General features: G+C 53.8%; 2 protein-coding genes across 2 annotated transcripts in view; both read right to left on the bottom strand.

Moving 5' to 3' along the window:
- Positions 1–5,912: 5,912 nt before the first annotated feature.
- Positions 5,913–9,739, bottom strand: KLHDC7A (kelch domain containing 7A). Its single transcript, XM_030019222.1, has one exon. The coding sequence runs from the start codon at positions 9,040–9,042 to the stop codon at positions 6,616–6,618; it is 2,427 nt and encodes an 808-aa protein (XP_029875082.1). The 5' UTR covers positions 9,043–9,739; the 3' UTR covers positions 5,913–6,615.
- A 4,524-nt stretch (positions 9,740–14,263) lies between these two features.
- The window catches only part of IGSF21 (immunoglobin superfamily member 21), a 40,150-nt gene continuing 28,935 nt past the window's right edge, over positions 14,264–25,478 (bottom strand). The window contains exons 3-10 of the mRNA XM_030018799.1: positions 24,372–24,493; positions 20,098–20,216; positions 19,619–19,734; positions 18,896–19,343; positions 15,429–15,514; positions 15,007–15,199; positions 14,874–14,912; positions 14,264–14,536 (exon numbers count right to left, since the gene is read on the bottom strand). Coding sequence (XP_029874659.1) covers positions 14,463–14,536; positions 14,874–14,912; positions 15,007–15,199; positions 15,429–15,514; positions 18,896–19,343; positions 19,619–19,734; positions 20,098–20,216; positions 24,372–24,493 — 1,197 coding nt within the window. The 3' untranslated portion in view covers positions 14,264–14,462. The remainder of the gene's footprint in view (positions 14,537–14,873; positions 14,913–15,006; positions 15,200–15,428; positions 15,515–18,895; positions 19,344–19,618; positions 19,735–20,097; positions 20,217–24,371; positions 24,494–25,478) is intronic.

A 25,478-nucleotide genomic window follows, 5' to 3' on the forward strand; every position in this document is an offset into this window, starting at 1 on the left:
GTCACCTTCAAAATCCCTCACTGCAACTAAGCTGGGCTAAACCTGGCACTCGTGGCAACAGCAGCCTCGTCAGGGATCTGCTCAGGGTGGCTCCTGTGCGCTGTCTGGGGGGGTTGGTGGCTCTACAAAGGTGGAGGATGCAGCTCACTCTAGGCGTGTGAGGCTCTGAGACCGATCCGGTCTTGTGTCCAGGCTGCTTTTTCCTGGACCTGGTGCTGGGCATGGCCCTGGGCAGCTCCAATGACCTTTGCAAGCAAAGGGAGGTGGGGAAGGGACCTCAGCATCCCTGCAGCATTAAGGAGGGACCACAGTATCCCTGCAACATTAACTAGGGACTGCAGCATCCCCACAGAATTAACCAGGGACCACAGCATCCCCACAGCATTAACTAGGGACCGCAGCATCCCCGCAACATTAACTAGGGACTGCAGCATCCCCACAGAATTAACCAGGGACCACAGCATCCCCACAGCATTAACTAGGGACCGCAGCATCCCCGCAACATTAACTAGGGACTGCAGCATCTCCGCAGTGTTAACTAGGGACTGCAGCATCCCCACAGGATTAACCAAGCTGCCTTTTCTGAGCTGTTTTGGAGGGAGGCAGCCCCTTGCTTGGGCTTCTCTCGGCCACCCTGTCCCTGCATGGCTGATAGGCTTTGCTGCTCCCATCTGTCCTGGACCGCTCACAGGATGGATGTTCCTCACTCTTGGCTCTGATGGGTGAGAGCGGAACAAGGTTGGATGGGCTCACCGGCCGCCCACTCACGTGGCACGGTCTGCTCCGTATCCTCTTAGCCTGGCGAGGATGCTTCCAGCGTGATGCTGTCCTTTGGTTAGAGGCACCATAAATTAAGCAGAGGTTTAATGAAACAACAACAAGATGGGACAACAACTCTGAGATCCTGGACTAGAACGATGTAAGGGATAGGCTTCACCTCCGCTTGAGATGGGGCATTTTGTTGGGTGATCCCTTGGCCATGGAGAAATCAAGCATCCCATACTGCTGTGGTGCCCGCTGTCTCTTTGCTATCAGATCCAGGATGACCTGTGTGCTCCTTTCCACGATCTTCTGTGGGGCTTGGTGGGGTGCCTTGTTCCCCCCGTGATGGGTTAAGGAGCTCTCAGGGGGTGAGGGATGCTCTACTGGGCAGGGTTTGGGTGATGCACGTGCAGTGATCCATGGGAGGTGTGTTGCTGCTCGCCCCCTGAGCAGGTGCTGCAAGCTGGGACTGAACTAAATACTAAATTTAAATGTCACTATTTCTGGGGAAGGCAGGCAGACCTGGAACTGGCACAAACCCTGCACTGCCTTGCCAGCCTGCTCATTTTGGGGCAAAAAGGCAATTTCTGCCAAAAGCTGAGCCTGGCATTCAGGAGGTGTGAACTGAACAAATGATGTTGATTTGAAGCAACTTGAGCATTGCCTAAAATCCTCCCTTTCAGAAAACTGTGATGAACTAAAAGGTTATTTGCCCTGAGGGGAATTGAGGTTTTTTTGGGGTAGTGACCTGGCACGGAGTCTGTTGTCCCCAAACCACACGCTCACCCCCTCTCCATGCCCAGGGCGTGTTGTAGGAGAGCGATGAACCAAAATAGCTGATATAATAATAAATCTGGTTTTATTTAGCTAGATGGTAGCTTCTTGAGAGATAGCATCTCCCCAGGTTGCCTCGGGGTGAGGGGTTTCACCCCAGGGTTGGCACCTCTAAGGGACCTGGCAATAGTTTCAATAAGGTCCATGAAAGGCAGCTGAGAAGAGCCCAACTGCTGCCTTTTGCCTTGAAATCACTGCCCAGTGCCTTGTGGTTTTTGTTGAAAACCAGCTGAAAACCATAAACTCCCCTATCCCCCTTCCGCAGCTTGAGGAGTTTTCCCTTCTCCCCCTCTTTGGCTCTTCTGTAAATAAAAATGAGCTTTATTGATTTTATTTCAGTAACAGAGAAATAATTTGCCTTTGGCCAGAGCTTGCATGATGCTAAACTCCAGCCAGGAGTGTGGTTTGGGTTTTTTTTTCTCCTTTTATAGCGTTTCTGATCTGTGTTTATGATGCCAGCGCTGACACATCCTAAACTACAGCGTGGCTATAACCTCCGGAAAAAACTCCCGGCGGGATTGAAATAGTGGCTGGCAAATGTTCCCTCCTCGCTGGAGCTTGTGAATCAAAAACCATCAACGGTTTAAGCAAAGGCTTGTGCTGGGGAGGGAGAACTTATGCCGGAGTCGATGCATATTTTATCACCGCGCTTATTCACTCGCAGCCCTTCTCCCTTCGAATGCCGCACGGGTTTTAATTAAATAGTCATTGGCGAGGCTGTTATTCCAGCTTGGAAGGCCTCCAAATGGCCGTGTTTTTTCCCCAAAACGATCACAAGGGGATGTGCTCCCATCCCCCCCCGTCCTCGCCAGGGTTTGTTTTCTGCAAATACAGCTAATTACGTTTGTCTGGCCGGACGCCGGCTCTGCGATAGCATCTTTCATTAGCACTGACCTCTCCGTGCTCGCAAGGAGCTGGCTGACGTTAGCCGTGCCTTGCGGATGCCACCAAGAAACGTCACTTTGGCAGCGGGCAAGCAGGTCTGGGTCTTGCAAGCGATGGGGTGGTGTTGAGCCCTGGTTCGTTAGCGTCTGCTTTTAAATGAGGTTCTGCAGCTTGGGTGCAGCTCCCTGTCTACACAACTGGGTTGTTCCTGGTTGCAAACCAGAGCGGAGAAAGGCTGAGGTTGGTGCCTGCAGGATCTGCTCTGCCAAGGGCTTGCTGGTGGCCATGCATGGGTGGTCAGCTTGGATTAGGTGCAGGAGGGGTGAAGAAAGGAGTGGGAGAGGACAGGACATCTCTCCTTGGCTTTAAACATCTCATGGAGGCTCTCCTGATGGCAACACGACCCGTAGTAGCGTAGATGTTGCTGCAGGCAACTCTCCAGAGGGTCTAGGAGGAACCACAGCCAGGGGCTGAGAGGTGCCACCTCCCTCACCAGCACCTAGAGATGCTGTGGTGGATCTTTACCTTCCCCTGGCTTTAAATTCCCACTCGGCTCCTCAACCACCGACATAAGTTTGCTCCCGCTTGTCAGGAATGAGATACTTAATTTGTCAGTTCGCTACGCTTAATATTTCTTTCATGTATCGCATCGGTTTTAAATGCAAAACATGTCTGGATAAGCTCACTTTTTTGCTTTTTGGGTTTTTTTTTTCCACCCTGCTGTAGCTGACACATTGAAGGTAGCCGTGTTTAACTAATAAAAAAAGATTTTAAAATGCTGGTTTTGCATTTCTTTAATTGACTTCCCATTTCCATTCGCATGCAGCCTGGCACATTGCAAAGGAAAAAAGAGCGCCGAGCAAATAAGAAATGCGTCACTCCCTGTTTTTTTTACCATAATCAAAAATGTAAAAATTAAGAATCTGAATCAATGTACATTAAACTATGTAATTGCCTAAATAAACATGGCTGGGGTAGATAATGGGCCTTCCTGATTAGAAGAAAATACCGAATTTAGTGCAAAGGTTGTATTTGGTTGCAAAGCAGCACGGTTTAGCAGTTGCACCGTTCTTTTGGGAGAGAAACCAGGCAGGGGGGCTCAGAGGGCAGCGATGGGTCCAGGCGCTGGTGATGAAGGAGGTTGCTGCTGGAGAACATCCTTGGTGGCACCCTTGAGGGAATGACAGGGGTGGAAGGATTGCTAGTGGATGGTGGAAATTGGTTTTCCCAGCTCTCACGAGCCCGGTGGTGGATGTGTTTTCTCTTCCAGCACCCGGTCCTGGTGGTCCCTGACCCAGAGAGGGTCCTGGTTTGCAGTGATCGGCCTTGCAGCAAGGGAAGCAAAGGAAGGTCCCAAAAGCAGGACCCTCCAGGTAAACCCCCAGCCCGGCTGAGTTTATTGCGACCTCTAAGTATTTATCATTACTTGAACTTGCTTGGGGTGGTTTGTAGCTCCATGGGGCATGCTGTGGGAGTTTTATTAGGATGTACTGTGTGCCTCCCAACCCTTTTCCCTGTAAATTGTGGCAGCTTTGCCAACCCAATCAGTGAAAATAAATAATATCCTGATGTTGCAAGCTGCACTGAAACAGCTCGATGGTCTTACGGTTATCCTGAGAGCTGCAAGCCCACGGTTTGAAGCCGCAGCCCATCAGCAGAAACACAGAGGTGGGTGTCCGGCACAGTTGGAGATCAACGGCCGGCATCCCGTGGTGGTGGCAGGAGCTGGCTGGTGACACCGCCATTGCCACCACGCCTGCCAGCCCTCCAAAGGCTCCTCCCCTGTGCTGGTATCTGGGAGCAAAAAAAAAAATCATCCAGGTCTGAGTATCAGTTTGCATTTGTCCTTTCCCCTTTGCATTTCCTTAATCGCAGCCAAAAGTCATTTTGCCATCAACCACAGGATCGCTGCGTGCTTTTTGCTCCAAACCTGGTTGTCCTTCCCTGCAGAACAAGCAGTGCTCCGGCACGGGATGTCCCCAGTGTTTTTAATCTCCAAAATGCCTCCCCAGGCGAATCATGTTAATATTGGAGAGTGCAGGAGCGGGGGGAGAGCTGCCCACCCTCGGTCGTTGTTATTCATCGCTCACCGTCACACTGGGGAATTAGGAAAAACTGCTGGGTTTTGAGATTGCAGCCTGGCAGCAAGGAGTTAAGGGAAAGGTGAAATATTAAGCGGAAGCAAAGAGGCACTGTGAGAAGGGCAGGATCCCAGGAAAGCTTTTCTGGGCATGAAAAAAAAAGGCTGTCACCTGGAAGGGCTCCAGCTGCCCAGCTCCCACCCAGCCAGAGCGTCCTCTGCTCCCCAGCGCCCGGCCTGCCATGGCAGGGATGCCAAAGGGCATGAAGCCGGGATGCTGATGGGGACAAAAGGCTTTTGCAGGTTGCAAAGGGGCTGGGTTTTTCTGGTGGAGCAGCCGGTACCTGGGTTTTGCCAAGGGGGAAGTAAAGACGTGTTGCAGCATGTGTGAACCCATCTTATTGAGCCTGCTGCTCTGAGCGCCGGCTATTGAGGTAGCTAAATAACAAGGAGTTAAATAATAATGATAATAATGAGGTTTTTTGAGTCATAAGGTTTACCAGCCCAAGCATTCCAGCATAGAGAGGTGCTGCGATGCAGGAGGTTGCAGTCCTGGCACGTCGTCGGTGTGGTGCTCCTCCTGGGGTGGGAAGAGGTGGCCCCTGGATGGGTGAAAGAGGCTGGACCATGGCAGATTTTAGCACAGGGAGAGGGTGCATCACCCATCCTCCATCAGCAGAAGCAACGTGCTATGGCTAACAAGCAAACCTCAGAGATAGGGTTAATTAATGCAGCCTCCCAAGGTCTCCTAACATGGGTGAATGCCACTGACCTTTGTAGGAAGCCCTTGAAGACAGAAACACGAGGCCTCTAGGCAGTGACCGAGAGAAGTAATAAATACTTTTGGGAGCACTTTAAGAGAACATTAACCTGAGCTCTCCTAAACCACCATGAGCAGCAAGGCGTAAATGGTGATACTGTGGGCTGCTCCAGCATCATCTCTTATCGCCAAACACTTCAAGCGCATCCGTGACTTCATGCTCAGGACCTGCTGCCACCGAGGAGGCAGGTACGGGAGGGGTTTGTCCGTCTGGAAGCTGGTTTTGTCCGTCTGGGGCTGACAGATGATGGATGACAAGCCATTTGAGGGGAAGAAAATACAATTACCCAAAGTAGGCTTTTGGCAGGACACGGAGACAGCAGAGTGAGGTCGGTGAAACCTGCGGAAAGGGGATGAAAGCCTGGCTGCTCACATCCAAGGCCCTGGTTTGCTTTTGGTTGCCTCCTCAGAGACGTTGTTTGTGTAGTAATTAGCGATGTAAAACATGCATCGGCCTCTTTGTTCCCATTAGGCTTGGCTACGGCTTGAAATGATGCGCAACAGTAGCCTGTGGTTAATTTTACCAAATGTTCACTTTAATTTCATTTAAGACCAGCTGTCTATAAATCTATAGTGCCTATTTACATCGTATGCATATAAATTATATATATATAGATACAAAATTCTGTGCTGAGGAGAATGTAACAGATAACAAGGCACTGGTAGGAGCAATGCCCTCTGGCCCCCACCCTCCAACTCTGGGGTGATGTGTGCGGTCAAGCCTGAAGGCTCAATGTTGGCTTGATGCTGATGGGGCTGACCTTTGGGTGATACCTCCTTAGGGATCAAACCTCCCTGCTGTGTTCCTCCACCCTAAAATCCCCCACGTGTTGCATGTCCAGGTCAATATTAAACACCCGGTGTGTAAAGCAGCTACTTATCGGGCAGTGCACAGCTGGGAGCCTGCAGCGAGCCGTGGTTTATTTGCATCCAAGCAAGCACGCCTATGTTTAAATACCTCTAAGCAAACGAGTCCACCCAACTCTTGCTTTGCTCTTCCTTGTGTCCTCAAGGCTGGGTTTACAGGTAGTATTCAAGGACAGTTTGTCTCCTTCCTTACTTACAGGGACTGGGAGGATGCCTGCTTGATGGTGGGTGTGGATCACATTACCCTGGTAGTGTTGGTCCCATGCTATGTGGTTCAATGAGTGCTGGTGGCTTCTTCTACTGGCTTTCACCATTGTGTCACATCTGAGCCACCACCACTGCTGCGTAAGACCCCAGCACGGATCCCTCAAACCTGTGTTTGCGCCGTCCCTCCCTCTGGCAGCACCAGGACGGCTGGGAGGATGCTGCCGCGGGGTGATGGGAAGGGCTGAAGCTCCTTGGTCCCGAAGCGTGGTGAGATGTGGTCGGCCAAGAAGCGTATGTGGAAGCGCCGGCCAACACAGTGGACGAGGCTGCCCATCACGGCGCACTGGAAGCCGGATGGGTTGGGCATGGCGTAGGTGGCACACTCATACCATAGCTTGGCCTTGGCGCTGCAGCGGTAGACGCCGATGCCCATGCTGCGATGGAGGTCAAAGCGGTAGATGAAGCCGTTAGCGCTCACCATCTCAGCTGTCCTGTCCTTGCCACCGCCGGCCAGGGTGACCCTCCAGCTGTCCGAGCGGGCGGTGTAACGCAGCAGCATGTAGCGCAAGGTGCCCCCCGTCACATAGATCTCCCCATCACACACCGTGGCCGTGTGGGCCACAGCAAAGGTGTCATGGGGCAGGGGTGCGGTGAAGGTCCAGCGGTCCTGCCGGGGGTTGTAGCGCTCCACCGTGTAGAGGCACTCGCCACCAATGGCGTAAAGGTGGCCATCCAAGGCCACAAGCTTGCAGTGCGGCCGTGCTTGGTTCAGGGGGCAGATCTCCCTCCAGATGCTGGTCAGGGGATCGTAGCAGAAGACACGGTTGGAGGGTCTCTGCATCTGGCCTGTGCCCTCACAGCCGGCCACCACGAAGAGGTAGTTGAACATGCTGCACATGGCGCACCCCCGGGAGACCACCTCCGGTGGCACGCGGCAGAGGTGATGCCAGCAGTCCCCTCCGTCATCGTAGTAGCACAGGCGGCTGGTCTGGAGGCCAGGCTCCTGCACGTTGATGTCTGCCACAGCCATGTACATCTTCCCCTTCATCCTCTGCCGCAGGATGAGCTCCCGCTCACGGGCGTTGAGACGGCCGTAGATGGAGGGTGTCCTCAGTACTTGCAGGTAGTTGTCACTCATCACCTTGTAGGCGGCTTCCTGGAGGTGGCTGAGCTTCTGCGCCTTGGCTGTGCAGAGGACCTCATAGCAGTTCCCCAGGTCCAGGTGGGTGGGTGGTGGCATTTGGAAGAGGCCAGCACTGGCCACCAGCCCTGGCTGGGGATTTGCAGGTGGTGTGCCGGCTGGCACCGTGACCCCAAAACCCTCCATGGGCAGCTGGAGGCGGGGGCTGTCGGCAATCTGGAGGATGCTGTCCTTGCGGCCAGGCGATGGTGACTCAGGGGAGATCTCCAAGCTCTCCGTAGGTGGTGGAACTATGGAGGAGGTGGTGGGATCCTGTATTGCTGAGACTGGGTCTGGCTCCTGGGTTGCAAAGCTCTGCAGTTTTTCCTTGACCTGCTCTAAGCCGCAGTGCTGGGATGTTCCCAGAGGGATGTAGGGGAGGCACCTCTTCTTCGACACGGACTGGGAGATGGACTGGACGTAGTAGTCGTAGACTTTGCCTTTGAGGCCAGAGACCGGCTGCCTGGCCCCGTCCTTTGCCCGCTGCTCAGGGATGTAGTTCTCCTCCACCTGGATTTTTGCGACCGAGGAGAAAGAGTAGGAGGTGTCTGACCCTGCGCTGCTTGCTGTCATTTTTAGACCCAGGTCTGAGGTGACGCTGAGGGTCTGAACCATCCCCCAGCACCCCTTGGCCTCCCGGCTCACACCTCCAACAGCCAAATCCTGTTCCATGCTTTGGGCGCATCCATCACCTGCCATCTGGGCACTAGCGATCCCTGGGGAAAGCCCAGTGCTTGGTGCAAGCGTGCCCTCCTCCCTGTGGCTGCTCAGTGGTTCGGCTGCGTCTTCAGGGTCATAAGAGCTCGGCTCGCTTCCTGGCTCGCTTGCCAGATTACTTCCCGGCTCGGTTCCTGGCTCGCTTGCCAGCTCGCTTCCCGGCTCATTTCCTGGCTTGCTTCCCGGATCACTTTCCAGCTCAATTCCTGGCTCGTTTCCTGACTTACTTCCCATCTCACTTCCCAGCTCGCTTCCCAGCTCACTTCCCCTCCTGGCCGTCCCTGCTCTGCTGTGAGTCAGCCCTGGTGTAGAAGAAACCATCTCCTCTCCTTCCTCCTCCTCCTCCTCCTCACCCCTTGGCAGACTTCGATCCCCCTGAGGAGGCATGCGCCGTGTCCCACGGCCGCTTGCTTGTCCGCTCGCTTGTCCATCCCCGCCATCCCTCCTCACCTCCCCACTAAACACCCTCCTCCGTCGCAGACCTGTCGCACCGTCGCCATCCCCATCCCGGGCAGCGTTTTCCCTCTGCTCTCCTCCCGTGTCGGCCGGCGGGATTTTGCCCCCGGCAAGCGAGCGAGACTTATAAAACCTGTATGCCAAAGTCAGGAGGAGCAGAGCGGCGGCGGAGAGGACCAGCTTGCCGGCCAGCTGCATGTCGGACTGCCAGGGCAGGGTTACTCGCTGGGGCATTTTTCCATGCCGGGAATGCGGAGAAGCCGATTAATGATTGCCGAGCGAGCCCTAAGCGTGGAGCTGAAGGTTTGGGGCAAGGTGACTTTGAACGGGCAAAGCTGGCAGAAGGTTTCCGGACAAGCTTTGCATGTTTGGGATGGGCTGGGCTTCAGGGAAAAGGTGCAGCCCAGAGCTGGCAGCACAGAGCCGGCTTTATTAGCTTGGTAAACAGAGAGGCTCAGAGAAAGGCAAAAGGAAGCACAAAGGGAGGAAAAGTATCTCCTCCAAGCAGCCCGTTGGCATTACCTCCTTGTTTCTTTTGCTATTTAAAAGGGATCATGCAACGGAAGGGCAAAATAAGGTTTTTTTGTCCAGGAAAGGTCCTTCATCCCTGGGTGCAGGCACGGGGAAGGGAGGGAGAAGCAGCCCGGTGCCAGGCAGACCTTTGGTCTGACACCGAGCAGCTGCTCCGCGGCAGAGGCGGGTGACTAATTTGGTAGCCTTCGTTTGCGGCACGCTAGCTAATGAAGGGTGACGGGAAATAGTCCGAAAGCTTTTGGGGTCTCTTTGAGGCCAGCTTGGAAGTGGCAGGGGAATTAAAGAGCTGATGAAAAAGGAGCTGAGGGCATTGGGAGGGGGAAGAATCCAGTACCAAAGAGCAAATAAAGGCAGGAGTAAAACTGCAGCTGGTGGCCGCTGCATTCAGAGACCTGCATCTGTGCGCACGGGGAGAGGGGTGAACTAAGGAAAGTAAACAAAAGCATTGAGACCAGGAAAATATTTGGGATGGGAAGGGATGGGAGAGATGTGAGTTGTCATTTCGAAGTGATGCACTGCTGCGTGTGGGATGTCCGTGGGAATTGGAGTCACTGTGGGGAAACCGAGGCACGCAGGATGCCAGACAGTGTCACGCTTGCGTCTTTCTCCCTCTGGAAAGATGTCGGCGATGTGTCTGGTTCTGATCTGAATTTCAAAGATTTAGGGGGATTGTTGTCCCTGTTGTCCCCAAGGCAGCCAGGTCCCCACGCCTGGACCACAGGGAGGGGGGAAAAGGAGGGGGCCTGGGGAATGGCATCCCTCCACAACCGCCGCTAAGCGAGCTGAATTCAAAGGGATAAAATTAATTTCCTTTTCCCCGAGGGGAACGTCTCGCATGCTGAGAGATGCATAAAGAAATGAGGTCCTACGAGGCGGCAAAGAAACAGCCTAAACGTGGGTGGGGGTGGGTGGCTGCTCCTGTTTGTATGCAGGTCCTGATCTGGTGGGATTTGCCAGAGAAATGAACCCAGGTGATGCTAAAACAACTCCTTGAATGAGGTGTGGGTGTGATGGGTCCCAACTGCATGGGTCCTGGGTACGTGTGGTAGGAGGAGGTCTTGCCGTGGGCCTTTAATGGGTGGTGGGTGCTTGCGAGCTCACACCCAGTGTCCGCAGCCTCCCGAACCACCTCCTGTGCAGCGGCTGATCTTCACCAGCTGTTGCATGAGCTCAGGCACTGCCTTTTGTGATGGGGAGGAGCATCTGAACCTCCTTGGGGCACGTACCTCATCAACTGCAAGTGCCGAGATGTCCCCCTGCCAATGCTGAGGCACTGAATTTCACCTGATGGCTTCACATGGGGACTGTGGTGGTGCCGAAGGGGAGGGGGGTGGTTGTATATCTGTCACTAGACTTGCCAGGGACGCTGGTTAGGTGGAGGACAATGTGCTAAATAGCGTAATATTTATATATATATATAAATATATATATATATAAAAATGCTGGTCCCCATGCTGGCTTGGCAGTTGGGGACCCCTGTGCACAACCTTGCTGTGAACAGGGAGAGCCCACCAGTGTTTTTTAGGGGGATGTTCAGCAAGTTGTCACCTTGTATGGGTGCAGCGTGGGGAAATGCAGCAATGAAGAGGTTGGGGGAATGAGGATATTTAGATTAAGAGCTGGACTTTGGAGGAGGGCAAACACTGGTGTGATGCATCCCTTGGATGCATCTTGAGCTTGTGCCAGGGGCCAAAGCAGCACCAGTCAAAACCCACCCAGCCGCTCCCCTCCATCCTATTTGGCATGGGGACCCAAAATCTATTACTGGAGGGCTTGGTCTGGCCAAAACCTCGGCGAAAGGGGTATCCCTCCAGCCTGCAAACTCAGAGGGTCCTGAAGCCAAGGCTGGAGCTGGTGTACGCAGGGATGCGCATCAAGGCTGGGCACGTGTTTCGGGGCTCAGCTAATTGGCAAAGGGTCTGGCCACCCACGCACGGCTGTGACCCCCAGGTTTCTTCATTTCTCCCTGCCACAGTTTTTAATCTGCAAGTAGATCTGCAAAGATCCTTGCGTTTGTGAGCTGGGAAGTATGAATTATGTATGTGCTTGGTGGCCCTGTGAACCTGGCCACGGCAGTAACTGTGCCTGGTAATGAGGTGGGGGAGGAAGGGCAAGCACCTAGCAAAGTCCACCATCGGTCCCGCCGGCATTCCCAGCCCCGTCGAGCCGCAGCATCCCTGGCTTCGTGTCCCCCACCCTAATATCCCAAAGGGCTGGGGGCTTGGATGCGCCACATCCTTGAGAGATGCAGAGCTGGGCTGCCAAAACCCAGACTCTGGGTGCGTGCCAGGATGAGCGCGGTTCTCCTTGTCATCAGTGGGTTTTTACGGACCTTGGGAGGGCGAAACATGGAGCGCAGGGGGAGGCGAGGGCATTTTTGGCAGGCAGCATGCTCTACTTGCTGTTGCCTTCACAAATGGTAGGATGGAGGGACCAGAGCCTGACTGCCGAGCTTGAGCTGCGGGCGATGTTGTCGGGAAGGAGGATCCCTGTGGCAAAAATGCAGGTCTGACGTATAAATGTATATATTTATCTCTGCCTTACGGTAAGGAGGACGAGGGGCAGCGTAGGGGAGCAGGGGATGCGGCCGTGGCAGCTCCGAGCAGCAGCGACGTCTCGGCACTTGTGACTCTAATTGAATGTAATTGCCTCTTCCAAATTTTGCTAAAACCTTTTCAAAGTCCCCTGAAATTAGGGAACATCGATAACGCCGTTCCTTGGGGTTTTCAGCTGGCGTCATCCCTAAGAAGCACGATTAATTTTTTACAAGCTAATCATATCTCTTAGGCAGGTTGTCAGCCGCGGATCTGTCATCTCTCATCAATAATGAAACAACCTGAGCAGCTCTTCCCCCTCCAGCCTCCTGCATTATTCACTGCCAGGTCCTCAAACAACAGGGTGTGTGGTAGGGGGGACCCAGGGATTTAATTGATGTCTTTTGTAATTACCTGTAAGAAGGGGGATGGGGATGGGGAAACAGGGCTGGTAGGTGGTGGGTGAAGGATGAAAGGGGGCAGGAGGTAAAGGCAGGGTCCAGCGCGGCAGGGATGGTTTTCTTTGGATCACTGCTTTGGTGGGATGGCATCTCTTTGTGTCCCGGGGCTTGCGGGGACTTTGGGAAAGCTTGCAGGATCTCTGCCCAAAATGAGGAGAGACCCCCTGTGTCCCCTCACTCATCGCTTTGGCTGTGCTAGTGGTGAGAAAGTCCCAGCCTATCCCCTGATCCATCACCATGCCAGCATCCCTGGGGAAAGAGCTAAGCATCCTGAATGCACATGCTGGGGTGGATTTGGGATACAGGACCCACCGGTCCTCTCCCAGCCATTGGATGGAGAGGTCACATTGCTCCCAAGATGGCACCAAACAGAGCCGGATGATGGTGGCACTGCTGCTGTAATGTTCCTTGTTTCCACGGTTCCAGGCTAAAGCTGCCACATTTGCATTTAAATGGAGGTTTGGGCATCTGTAAATCCTCATTTTTCGAAGCGCCTAATGGTTGTTTAATCACGTTGGGATGAGGCCCCTGGAGCATCTCCAATCCAGCGAGGAGGGCGAGAAGCATCCACACCGTGGTGGGGGGCTCTCCTGCCTGCTCGGTAGCATGGGGGTAAACTGAGTCATGCAGATTTCCCTAAAAAATAAAGGTTACTCTAAGAAATGAAGGTTCCCTTCTTGCCCAGGGAGGTGCAATAGGCTGGAGCAGTGAAAGAGGTCAGGGAGGGAGCAGGGGTTTGGGTAGCTGGTCTGAAGGGATCCGGATACTCGGATACTGTTGCTTTGGGATGAAAGTGGAGCCGCTGATCCTCTTACATCCCAGCCAGCCCCAATCTGTCCCCCGTTTCTTCCAGCCCAAATTATAAAACCATGTGCTTTTGCATATAGGAAGAAACTCCTGAGCTGCTGCGTGTTTGTTCGTCTCCTTTGAGGCTGGGAAATTGCTTGCAGCAAGGTTGGCAACAGAGCATGGTAGGGACTGAATCTGCTTAATAATAATTAATCATAATAGTAATAATAATGCTTAGCACTCTTATGGGGCTTTGGAAAGATGAAGCGCCACACGGCTGCTGGCTAATCCTCTAGGATTAAGAGTTCCCGGAGGAAAAGGCAGGGGACTGCCCCGTCCTTGGGCTCCTCTCCCCCCTGCATCTGCTCCCCAGGGATCCTGGCCCGGGGCTGGATGCTCTCGGGGCACCACAGAGAGGGAAAGCAGCCAGGCAAACCTCCGGCATCCTCCAGCACTGGGCAGGATTGGGGCAAAACCACTTGTTTTTTTGCAAAGAGCCGTCCTGCAGCAGAATTAATGCCGTACCGGGATGTGCCCGATGGCATAGGGTACCATAGGAATGGCTAGGATCTGGCTACGCTGGACCGTTATCTGTTTCCATGGTGACAGCCAAGAGGGATGGGGAGGGTGGCACAGCCCAAACGTGGGTGCAGTGCTTTAAACTTGGCTGGTGCCTCCACGCCGGCACTGCCTGATGGGATGTGTGCTGCCCACTCATGTGTGAGCGCTGACATTTTGGGTTGGGAGCTGCCTGTCACTAAAGATTGACCGTCCAGCCCAGGACAAGTGTTATGCATGGTGCCTGTCTTCCAGCAAAGTCGATTTGCCCCGACTGAGGTCCGGATAAGGTCGGTGATCCGCGGCTTTCGGGCTCCCAGCGCCGCTGTCCGTGTGCATGCAATCTGAGTAGGGCTTGTCCCCGACATCCTTCATGCTGAGGACGTGTGTGGTCCTTACCCCAGGGAGCTGAGACCTGGAGCAGCTTGGTGCAGTGGGAATGATGTAAATGGATTTTTTCCAGGGGAAATCTGGTGCTTGCATCATAGACGACTCCCCCCTCCAAGATCTTGCAAAGCCTCTGGGTACCCCAAAACAGTGCTGAGTACCCCAGCACAAGGCAAAACATTAAGCACAGCCTTCTACCGGGGGAGATTTTTCTTTTTCCTTTTAATTAAATTGTCTGAGGAAGCCAAGACACAGACAGAAAGAGACTGAGACTGTAAATAGTATAGAAAAAAAAAAAAGAAAGAGAGCGAGAGAACCGATTGACAGAGGTATAAATGCCGGGTGGAGCCATACGGAGGAAGAGGAGGAGGAGGAAGAGGCAGGCGAAGCTTCACGTTAGCTCCAGGATCACTGTTAGGGTGAGCGCCAAAACTAGTCTGAAGCTGCGGTGGCCGGTAAGTGAACCTAGGCAGAAGGAGAAAAGTGATGGGGAGTTTAGGGAGCTGTGTCTCGCCGCTTGGGTTCAAAGCAGGACAGGGTCACCACCTTTTTTGGGGAGGATCCCCCTCCTGAACTTGCTACGGAGGTTGTGCGGGGTGGGCAGCAGGTCAGGGATGCTGTGGGGAGAATCCGCAGGGTCCCTTTTGGTGCAAGGACATCCCTGCTGCCAAGGGCAAGGGCTTGGGGCAATGCAAGGATTGATGCTTAAGGGCTTGGGGCAATGCAAGGAGAGATGTTCTCTGCACGGTCCTTCCCTCCCTGGGGGGTTTTGGGTTGAAATACTGGTGCCACCACCACTCACCATTGGAGTCCTCTGTTCCTCTGGGAATATTGGGGTTTTCTAATGGGAAAGAAATAGCAGAGATGGTTTTACTGGGGGGAGAGATCAGTAAGGATTTGTGGAGGGAGGGGTGACCCCCATGGTGCCGTCGTACCGAAAACGATGAGCCGGGTGTGAGTGTCGGTGGAGCCCAGGGGGTTCTGGGCGGTGCAGCGGTACATGGAGCCGTTGAGCTCAGCCGGCACCCGCTCCAGCACCAGCTCCTTGCCGTCGTGCTCGGCGCTGCCATCGAGGAGCCGGCTCCCCACCCGCGTCCAGGTGAAGAGGGGCTCGGGGAAGACTTCGTTCTGCAGGGAGATGGGGGGGCTGTGAGATGGGCATAGCGAGTGAGCAAACCCTGTCTCGCACCTGGAGCAAAGACAGGGTACAGCCAAAATGTCCAGGGGCGCACCAATGTAGGGACCGCGATGCAACCCAAGGCCACCAAGCCAACCCCATAAAGTGCTGGCAGAGACGCGAGGCTGTCCGTTGGCACGGCATCGCCCCATGGCGATGGGGGTGGATGGGGATGCTGACCTGGAAGCCCTGCACCAAGATCCGCACAGTGTCTCCGACGCGGGCTCTCGTCGGGGTCATCGTGATCTTCGGGCCCTTGGGAGCAACTGCAAGGGAAGGGAATGAGGAGGGATGTCAGTTGAACGAGGGGTTCCCGGTGCCAGTGGGTGCCCTTGGCTGGGTTTAATGATGATTTGATGAACGATCGTGGCGAGGGGGTGGCATGGCGTGTGCCAGCCTGGGGGGGGCTGATGGCTCCATGATTGATGGACAGGCTGATGGATGTCCAAATGACTGATAGACAGGTAGGCAAGGACCCTGCAGGCGGATGAACGGGAAGACTGTGAGATTGATAGATGACTGTAATGGAAGGCATTGGTGGTGAAGGACATATGTCCTAATCAAGGTGCTCTCTGCTCAGAAACAGGGGTCAAGAGGGATCAGGTCGGTCTGAAGCCATGGAGATGGGCACCTCAGAAAAGCACCCCCAGGACAAGGTGGCCTCGGTGAGTCATGCACAAGTGCTGTTAGCATGGGAGACAGCCACAAAGACTTGCTGGCACAAAATGCCAAGCAGAGCCCTGTAAAGAGGAGGGGACCCCTTTCCTCATGCCAGACTTGGGGTGCCCTTGCCCGGTGCATTGTGGGGACAAGCAGCAATGCAACCAACCATGGTGGGGTGACACCATGCTGGGTCTGTCCTTTGCTTCCAGCTGGGTTGGGGTTCTGTGGATATCCCTCCTGGGCCATGGGTGGAATGGGACAGCCCCAGGAGCTGTCTGGTCTTTGCGTGGAAGGTGCCTTTTGCAGACTCAGAGGGGAAAATGGGCAGGAGGGAGATTGTGCTTTGCCAAAAGTGGGTGTGTCATCTTTTGTATATTCAAGTGCCACCATGGATGGGACAGGCTGAGCCTGGACAGCACCCCTGCATGACACAAAGGGACAAACAGCCACCAGAAAGCACATTGGTCTGCGGTGATGGACGCTAGCCCTTGGAAAGGGCATCCACGCCCCAGGACGCTCTGCATGGACACGCACCAGAGACCACGGTTGTGCACCTCGACTGCTATATCCATGCGGGATCTGGCCCTCGGGTGCTGGAGCAGGAGTGATGGGCTGCAGGTGATTACACCATGCTATGGTCTGTACCTAAATATTTTCTGGTACTGAAGCAAGTGGTTTGTCTTGGTTTCAATATGGCTTTTATTGAGAGTGTATATATGTTATATAGATATATGGAGGGGGTTAATGGGACATGTACTGTAATGGTGCCAAAAAACTGGGTGTGGATGGTGGTGGTGGGACGCCCAGTGAGGTGCATAGGCTGGAGGCATCTTAGGGGATGAGGAGGGCTGTGGATTTGTGAGGGCAGCATGGAGTGAGCTTTGCCATTACAGGTATTGGAGCTACTGGGGGCCATCAAGGTCTTGGCCTCATTAGGAGCCCCAGAAGGTAGACACGTAAGCCTGATGAGCAACAGAAGGTGTGAAAATGCAAGACTTTTAGGTTATTTTTTGGCCAGTTGTATGCTGGGAGAGAGCTTTAATGCTCGGTAGGGAGGAACGGATAACGGAGGGCCTTCTATTAGCAAGAGAGCTGCTGCCCTCCTTGTTGACTGCCAACCTCCCGTTGACCTCCACATTGCTGCCAACCTCCCACTAATTGAGGTGGTTGATGAGCTGAAGAGACGGAGCACTAGCATTGAGAGGCTGGTGCACACCGAATCCCGCGCCAAAGACGGGTGGAAAGCCAACGAGGCAAAGCTCTCCAGGAGATGGTGCATCATTGCTGATGCAGCGAGCCAAGTGCCCTACTTGGCCAGGAGCAAAGCCCAGTCTTCTCCACCCAGCTCAAGGGGAGGAAGGCTAGAGCAGCCTGCCCAGGAGGATGCCCTGAAGCTGGGGCAGCCCCAGCAGAGAGCTCAGCCTCTTCTGATGGGGAACCAGGAGAAGGTAGGGGAGACCCAGCCTTACCTGGGGGTAAGTTGCCCAGTCAGGGTGGGATAATGTGTAGGGCAAAAGTGAGGGCCCCCCTCACTATCTAACCTGTTCACTGGCTCCCATGGCCATCTGGGGAGCTTCTGCTCTTCTAGGGTCCTGGGTATGGTGGGACTCAGCCCAGAGGCCCTGACTTCAATCCCACCACCCTATCAATCACAGCTGGGGCCTCGCCAGCCCCACAGTCTGCCCCTGTGCAGGGGCCAGCCTGGCCCCTCACCAGCAATCCCCATTGGGATGAGTTGGGGTCCATGGCACGTCCTCAGGTCTCCTGGGACTGGGTATAGATGGATGGAGGCTACATCACTGTGGGGTGAAATTGTCGTCCCCCCCGCCCCAACATGACCCCAGTCCAGAGGAGCTCCTCTGTCCCATCCCCTCCCAGAGTTACACCCCATAGGAGATAACACTAAGGGGCTACCACCTTCCCACCTGCCCTGCAGGCAACCAAGGCAAAGACGCACCAAACACCGGGTCCCCCAACATATCTCCCATCCCCAGCTCTAACACCTCCCTCCCTGCTCATCCCTACACCCAGCACAGTGCTGGCTTCCTCCCAAACCAGCCCCTCGTTGTCGCCCCTGCCCTGGTCCTATGCCTCCCCCCCTATAGACAAACACCCATCCCTTTCTCACTGAGGGGACTTCTCCCAGCACAGCCCCCCGCCAAAAAAAGTCCAGGGCTGCACCCACATTACCCTGCCACTGACATTGCTGCCTTGCTGTGATATCCCAGGAACCTCAATTCCCCTCTACCAGCCCCACACATCACCCCAAATCCCCACTGCCTGAGCCTACAGCCCCCTCCCAACCCCAGCCCTCTGTCAACCCAGCAAACCCACCCTATAGCATCCCCCATGGCTGGGGGGGGGGGGGGGGGGGCCTGCACCCCCTTCTACAGGGCCAGACCTCGCTCCCCTTTACGGGGCACCCTAAGGCTATGAGGACTTGGGGGACAGCAGCCCCACAGCCTCCTTCCTTACCTCCGCTATGCACAAGGCGTTCTGCACCCCATAGACCTCCATGGCACCCTCCCCACAAGCACCCCTATTCCTAGCACCCAGCCCCGGCTCACCCACCCCAAACTGCCCTTGCCCTCCTGCTCCTGCAGCCCCTCCTGCCCCACACAGCCCCTCCATGCTCTTCCTCCCCCCCCAACACCCAGCAAACCCCTTCTCTTGCCTGATGGCCCTGTGGCACCCTGCTTCAGCCCATGGGTGCCTGAAAACCCCCCAAAAGAAAAGCAAAAAAGTGCAAGAAGTGGAAAAAAAAAAGTGCAAAAAAAGAGTAAAAACTAGCAAAAAAATTGCAAAGAAAGCAAAAAAATTGCAAAAAAATGCAAAAAAAAAAATTGCCAAAAAAAGAGAGCAAAAAATACTTGCCAAAAAATGAAAAAAAAATCTGCAAGACATAGGCAAAAAGTGCAAAGTAAGCCAAGAACCGCTCCCCCCCCCCCCCCCCCCCCAAACCCGGCCGCGGTGGCTGTGCTTACCAAGCGTCACCTCGGACTGCATGGGCATGGAGAGCGCCGGGTGCTTCACCTCGCAGCTGAAAAGCGCCTCATTGTCGATTTGGGGGTTCAGGGTCCAGGTGAGGGTGGCCCGCGCCTCCACCGTCCCATCGCTGACGGGCGCGTGCGTGTGGCGGAAATAGTAGATGGGCTCCGCCACGTGCACCCATCGTGGGAATTCCCGGCTCACCACCGTTTCAGGGATGGTTTCGGTGACAGGACCCCGCTCGGCCGCCAGCCCCCGCGGGGGGTCCGCCGTGGCCAGGGGTCGCCCACCTCCCACCTCCCCTTCGGCCGCCAGTGATTTCGGCACCTTGGTGTCATCCAGGTCACGGTGAAGGAGGTTACGGGGTGCCCAGCTCCCGGTGCCGGCCGGCGGCTCCGGCAGCGGAGTGGCCTCGATGGGCTCCCCGTCCCGCTTGAAGTACACCTGCATGGGGACAAAAGGGACAGTGAGGCCAGTGGGGACAGCCACCACCCTAGACATCCCCAGCATCCCATCCCCGTGGGTAGCTTTGGATGGAGGAGCTCTTTCCTAAGGTCCCCACAGAAAGACGCTGCAGGGCAAGATTTGGGTAGCAGGCAGCTATTTCCTTTATTTTGCTTCCAAAAGCAGCACATATATGCTATATATTTTTTATATATATATATATTTATGTTGGCTTCATATGTATATATGAAAGATAAAACGCCCCGGGGGCTCACCAGCGGAGCGGGCTTGCCACCGGAGACCACACACACCAGGGTGAAGTTCTGTGCCTGGTAGCGGCTGAAGGGTGCCGGCGTGTCAGCAGCGAGCACCGAGATGGATGTCGGAGGAGCTGTCGGGGAGCAGAGCCAGGCATTAGCATGGCATCCTCGACACCCACCCATCTCCATCCTCGTCCCCATCCCTGTCTCTGTCCTCATCCCCATCCCCATCCCTGTCCCTGTCCCCATCCTCATCCCCATCTCCATTCTCATTCCCATCCTCATCCCCAACCCCATCTCCATCTCCACCCCTGTCCCCATCCTCATCCCCATCCCTGTCCCCATCCCCATACTCATCTCCCTCTCCACCCCTGTCCCCATCCTCATTCCCATCCCCGGGAATGGGAAAACGAGCCAAATCCCTGCTGTCCCCCCACCCTGAGACCCCGCAGCCCTTTCCCCACCAGTCCCACCCAGATGGGGTCTACACTCACCCATCACGTTAAGAAATATGTTCCCAGAGGCCAGGACCACTTTCTCCCGCGTGGCTCGGTCGTAAATCCCCACGTGACACTCGTAGGGACCGTTGTCCGAAATGCGAACCTCGGGGAGGCTGGGGAGGAGAGACAGGACTCATTACTTGTTCCCCTTCCATCCCAACCCTGTTTTCCCAGGGGATGCAGCGGTCGGCGTTCGGATATCACAGCATCGGATGGGGTTGCTTTTGCCAGCGACGGGGATCAATAAACTATTAATAACTGCAAAGGCTGCAGGAGAGAGCTGTGTAATGCGGTTTAGCAGCTGGAGTTTACCGGCACTGACAGCTCCTCAGGAGGGTAAGTAATTGCATTATCGAAAGGAGAAGCGTACGGGAGGTAAAGGCACCGCCGAGAGCAAAAACCCGCGAAGCATGGACATTAAATGCCTGTGAAACACCGATGTTAAAGGCTCGGCACCGGACGTTACAGGCTGCTTGGGCAATGCAACAGCTGTAGCAAAGCGTGGCGGATAAAAAGCATCAAAAGCCCAAACTCGAAGCAAACCCAGAGCATGCTTCAATTGATATATTATCTAGATTCTTTATATAGATATAAAAAAACCAGGAGAGGAAGAGATGTGCAAAAGGATCAGTGCTACTGGAGGTGGAAATGCTCGTGCCAGCTGCAAAGGAGCCACTTTGGTGACCGGCAGCATCCCACCCCACCGGCCGGCAGCTTTGCGTCTTGCTGGCCAGCAGCATCATCCCTCCTCACCGGCTGGCAGCATCATCCTGCCTCGACAGTTGGCAGCATCCCACCTCGCTGGCCAGCAGCATCCCACCTTGCCGGCTGGCAGCATCCCACATCGCCAGCCAGCAGCATCCCACCTCGTTGTCCGGCAGCATCCCACCTTGCCGGCCGACACCATCACCCCCACCTCACCGGCCGGCAGCATCCTGTCTTGCCGGTCGGCAGCATCATCCCGTCTCGACAGTTGGCAGCATCCCACCTTGCCGGCTGGCAGTACCCCACCTTGCTGGCCGGCAGCATCCCACCTCACCGTCCGGCAGCATCCCATCTTGCCGGCTGGCAGCATCCCACCTCACCAGCCGGCAGCATCCCACCACGGCAATAAGGATGGGGGCAATTCCTGCACGGAGCACCCGGCAAGCCACCACACCCCCCCCCCCCCCCCCCCCACCTTAAACCCCCCCACTTTTCTGGACAAACCCAGGCGTGCGCCTTGCAGGGCTTCCCCAGCTGGGGTGTGGGGGGGGGAAATCCTGCGCTGGTTTGCCGGATCCTTTTGGAAAGCCCCTGGCTGCCTTCCCACGCCTCCTCCTCGCTGTGTGAGCCCCCCGCCAGCACAAACAAGCCCCCGTCGAAGCGAACAGTCACTTGGCAGCTCCTTTTTATTGGCTACAACGCTTTCAACTAAGCCTCCACCATCTGTTCCAGCCTCTAACTACCCACGCACAGAGTGGGAAATCATCCACACCCTTTGTTAGCAGCACGCAGGAGCAGTTTCGGTCCCCGCCAAGCTGGGGACCCTCTCCATCTCAGCGGCTGCCCCTCGCTGCGAAGGAAAAGCCCTTTGGGTTTGCATGCGGATTTGGGTGTGAAATGGTCCTAACTGGGTCAGTTTGATGTTTCTGTGAGCAGTAGGGACCAGAAGGAGGGGACCCCCAGCCCTGCAAAGCCAAAATGCTGCCCGTCATGTCCTTTGCGTCCTCTAAGCATGCTGGAAATAAGGAAAAAAATTACATAGATATTCATAAAGCAGTGCCTTATTCGACGAGGGTGGGTTTTTAATCAGAGGATGGGAAAAAAATCCAGGGTTGGATATCTCCTGGCTTTGCTCTTCACATCTGAGCAGGCGGCGTTCAAAGCCGGTATGAAAAGAGGCAGCCCCGGCAGCCCTCTGCGCCGTGCAGATAAGAGCCGTGCCGCCTGGGATAACGCTCCGTGGGACGGCACCGACGTGACTGTGCCATTACAAAGATTTAAAAAAAAAAAAAAAAAAAAAAGGATGAAAATACGGAAGGGTAAAATGAAAGGGAGAGAAAATCTGAGTGGAAACGGCTGGGAAGTGACGGACCCATCACCAAACCCTTCCCGATGTTGCTCCTCTTCTTCACCAGAGCCCCAAATAAGGCAGGACCCCCCTCCAAAAAAAGGCATCAATCCAACGATTCCGAAAACAAGCTCTTTTCATACCCTCCGAGAAATACCTCCTTTCTCCCCAGGCATGTTGCTGTTTTCCTCTGAAAACAGCTGCGTGAAAAGACTTTTACCGCGAACATCCCCGGCTCCACGGACGATTTGCCGGCGCCGTGCCGACGATTACCGATGCTTTTAAGTGCTTGGTCCTAGGGCGGTGAAATTTTCTGCTTGCAAATTCTATTAGTTCTACAATATGTGGTGATAGGGAGAAAAACGGAGGGTTTTGAGCCAAAAAAAGCAGCTGCTTTGCCTCGCCGGGACGGTGCAATGTCCTTGTCCCTTGCTCAAGGGATGCTTGTGGTCGGGATGTCTCACTCCGTGCACAGGGGGATGTTTTATTCTGGTTTAATTCCCCAACTTTCCCGGTGCTCCCTGCTAGAGGTGAGCAACAGCCAAATTCAGTGCCGAGTGAAACCGCTGGGTTTATGGCAGGAAAGCAAGGCTGTTGAGTTAGGGAATGTGTAATCCGTTTGTGAAGTTGCCAAAACGTCCTCCAAACAATAATTAGTCGTGTCAGAAATTTGTACAACAACGGAGTGAGCGGCTGAGCGGAGCCCGTGCTACGTGGAGAAGCAAAACTTGAGAAGCAGAGCAGCCCCTGAGCATCTCCTGAACATCCCCCTGAGCAACCTCTGATCACCTCCTGAGCATCCTCTGAGCATCCCCTGACCCTCCTGAGCATCCTCTGAGCATCCTCTGAGCATCCCCTGACCCTCCTGAGCATCCTCTGAGCATCCTCTGAGCATCCCCTGACCCTTCTGAGCATCCTCTGAGCATCCTCTGAGCATCCCTCTGAGCAACCTCTGATCATCCCCTGAGCATCCCCTTGAGCATCCTCAGCATCTCCTGACCTTCCTGAGCATCATCTGAGCATCCTCTGAGCATCTTCTGAACATCCCCTGAGCACCCCCTCGAGAAACCTCTGAGCATCTCCTGAGCCTCCCCTGAGCAAGCCCTATGCACCCTCCTGAGCAACTCTTGAGCATCCTGAGGAACTCCTGAGCATCCCAGGCAACTGCTGACCCTACTGAGCATCCTCGGAGCATTCCACCACGCAATCTCTGAGCATCCCAAACATCTCCAGAGCCTCCCTGGAGGAGCAAGCTCTGTGCATCCTCCTGAGCAACCCTTGAGCATCCTCTGAGCAACCCTTGAGCAACCCCTGATCATCCCTCCAGCCCTGTTTTCCTGCTTCTTCTCCACTCTATATTCACATTTAATCCCATGCAGCCATCTAACATAATTGCTCTTGCTTATAATAAAAAATAGCTCTGACTGTAGCAGAAAAAAACAGCAAAAAACCCCCCAAAAATTCAAATTCCAAAGAATTAGAAAGAATTTCACCCTTGCACACATGCTCATACGATGGGGTGCCAAGCCCTTTCCAACCTGTACCCGGACATTTGCAGGTGCAAAGCGTCATATCACCTCGAGGAAACGACTGTATTTTCCTCACCATACACAGAATTTTTATTACCCCACACTGGGAAAAACGAGCTTTGAAATCCTATTAGCAAATTCTAATTTGAAAAGGAAACAAAGAAAAAAAAGTCTTGAAAAATAAATACTTCACACCAGCCTCTTTGCCTTGAATTAAGCCTCCCCCTGACATTTTTTTCAGGCTCCAGTTTTGTTTTTATAACACCAGCAATAAAGCAAGTGTGTAATTAGTAATAAAGCTGACACTCCTGCAAGTGATTTTGCACTTGGAAGAAAAGCAAAGACAAGCTTCCACACCGCCTGGTTTTTTTATATATTTTTTTTTTAATTTTTTTTTTCCCATGCCTTGCTTTTCTTTGCCCATTTTCACCCCAGAAATCTCCACTGATGTCACCTTTTCCCTAGGGACAAGCAGGACCTTAGGGACAGACCTCAGATATTTGGTGTCGGCACATTAAGGGACAATAATTTCTCTGCAATGCAATGAATCCCCACCGACAGCCAAAGAGGACACGCCGAGTGTCGCCATAATACCCTCAACTGCCCCAAAATGGGGAAAAAATTCCTAAAAATAGGCATTAAAAAGCAGCTGGCATGCCAAAGGAGGTGATATCGGGGTGACTTACCGCACGGTGGACTGGTAGACCAGATCCTCCCTCTTCCGATAATTTTCCATGTGTGAGAAATTGGTGGAGAACATGGCATCGAAGGTGAAGATCTTCTGCTTGATGGTGCCACCATCGGTGACCTGCAAAAAAAAAACCCCATATATGAGATGACCATGGTCACTTTTGCAAATGCACAAGCAGCTTTGTACCTGCTTTTTAATTTTAAAAGTATTTTTATTTTTAATATTTCTATTTGCTATCTTTTAATTTGCAATCTTTTTATTTGCAATATTTTAATTAAGATTTAAAACTATTATTTATTTATTATGACCCTGCTGAGATTAAGAGAAAAACCCGCGTGTTTCTGCCCAGTTTTTGTATCACCAACTCCTATGTCCAGCCGCTCGCTGGGGTTGTAATTTCTAAGTGGAAAAAGGCTCTTTTTAGGATTGGGGAGGACTTGTTTCTTCCCTGTGTCCCCCTGTGCCTTCAGATTTATCTCCCTCTCTTGTGAGGAGCAAAGTTTAGTACAAAATTAAGGAGGAAAAGGCAGAGGAAAGTAATGCAGAGGGGTGATGGGCATTTTGGGGCTAGAACAGCTCAGATCGATTCATCAAAGGGTTAGAATAGTTTTTTTTTTTAAAAGGCCAGGCACAGGAGAAGGGGATTTACCCCCCCCCCCAAACCAGCATCTCTAGGCAGGACACCCCACTCTTCTCACCCAGCACTTCTCTCCCCGCTTGGGCGAAACTCAACTTTCACTCCAAATTTTCTCTTTTCCTCCTTTTTTTTATGACAAAAAGGAAAGGGAAAAGGAAAAAAAAAAGCTGTCACTAAAACCACCTCTTCAAATTTATTCGCCGAGGCTGAGGCTTTTATTGCAAAGAAAATACATGCTGGCACGGACGCGGGATAAAGAACTGCAAGAAGAATTATTGGAGTTGTAAATCTCCGGCCTTGGGAATGAGGGGAAGTTTTCAAGGACGCGTTCGACTTTTCCCGACTTTTATTTACGCCCTGGGGTGGGTTTGGGAAGAAACCTTGCAGCTGCTCCCGGAACGAGAAGCTCTTCATGTATCATGTCCAAGGGTTTTCTTGGGATTATTTTGGGGGATGCAACAGAGC

The sequence above is a fragment of the Aquila chrysaetos genome, chromosome 6, assembly GCF_900496995.4.
Source record: "Aquila chrysaetos chrysaetos chromosome 6, bAquChr1.4, whole genome shotgun sequence".
NCBI classification, from domain to species: Eukaryota; Metazoa; Chordata; class Aves; order Accipitriformes; family Accipitridae; genus Aquila; species Aquila chrysaetos.

What these genes read in the sequence shown, in the direction of transcription:
- KLHDC7A (XM_030019222.1), bottom strand. Translation starts at nt 9,042, where the DNA reads ATGCCCCAGCGAGTAACCCTGCCCTGGCAGTCCGACATGCAGCTGGCC.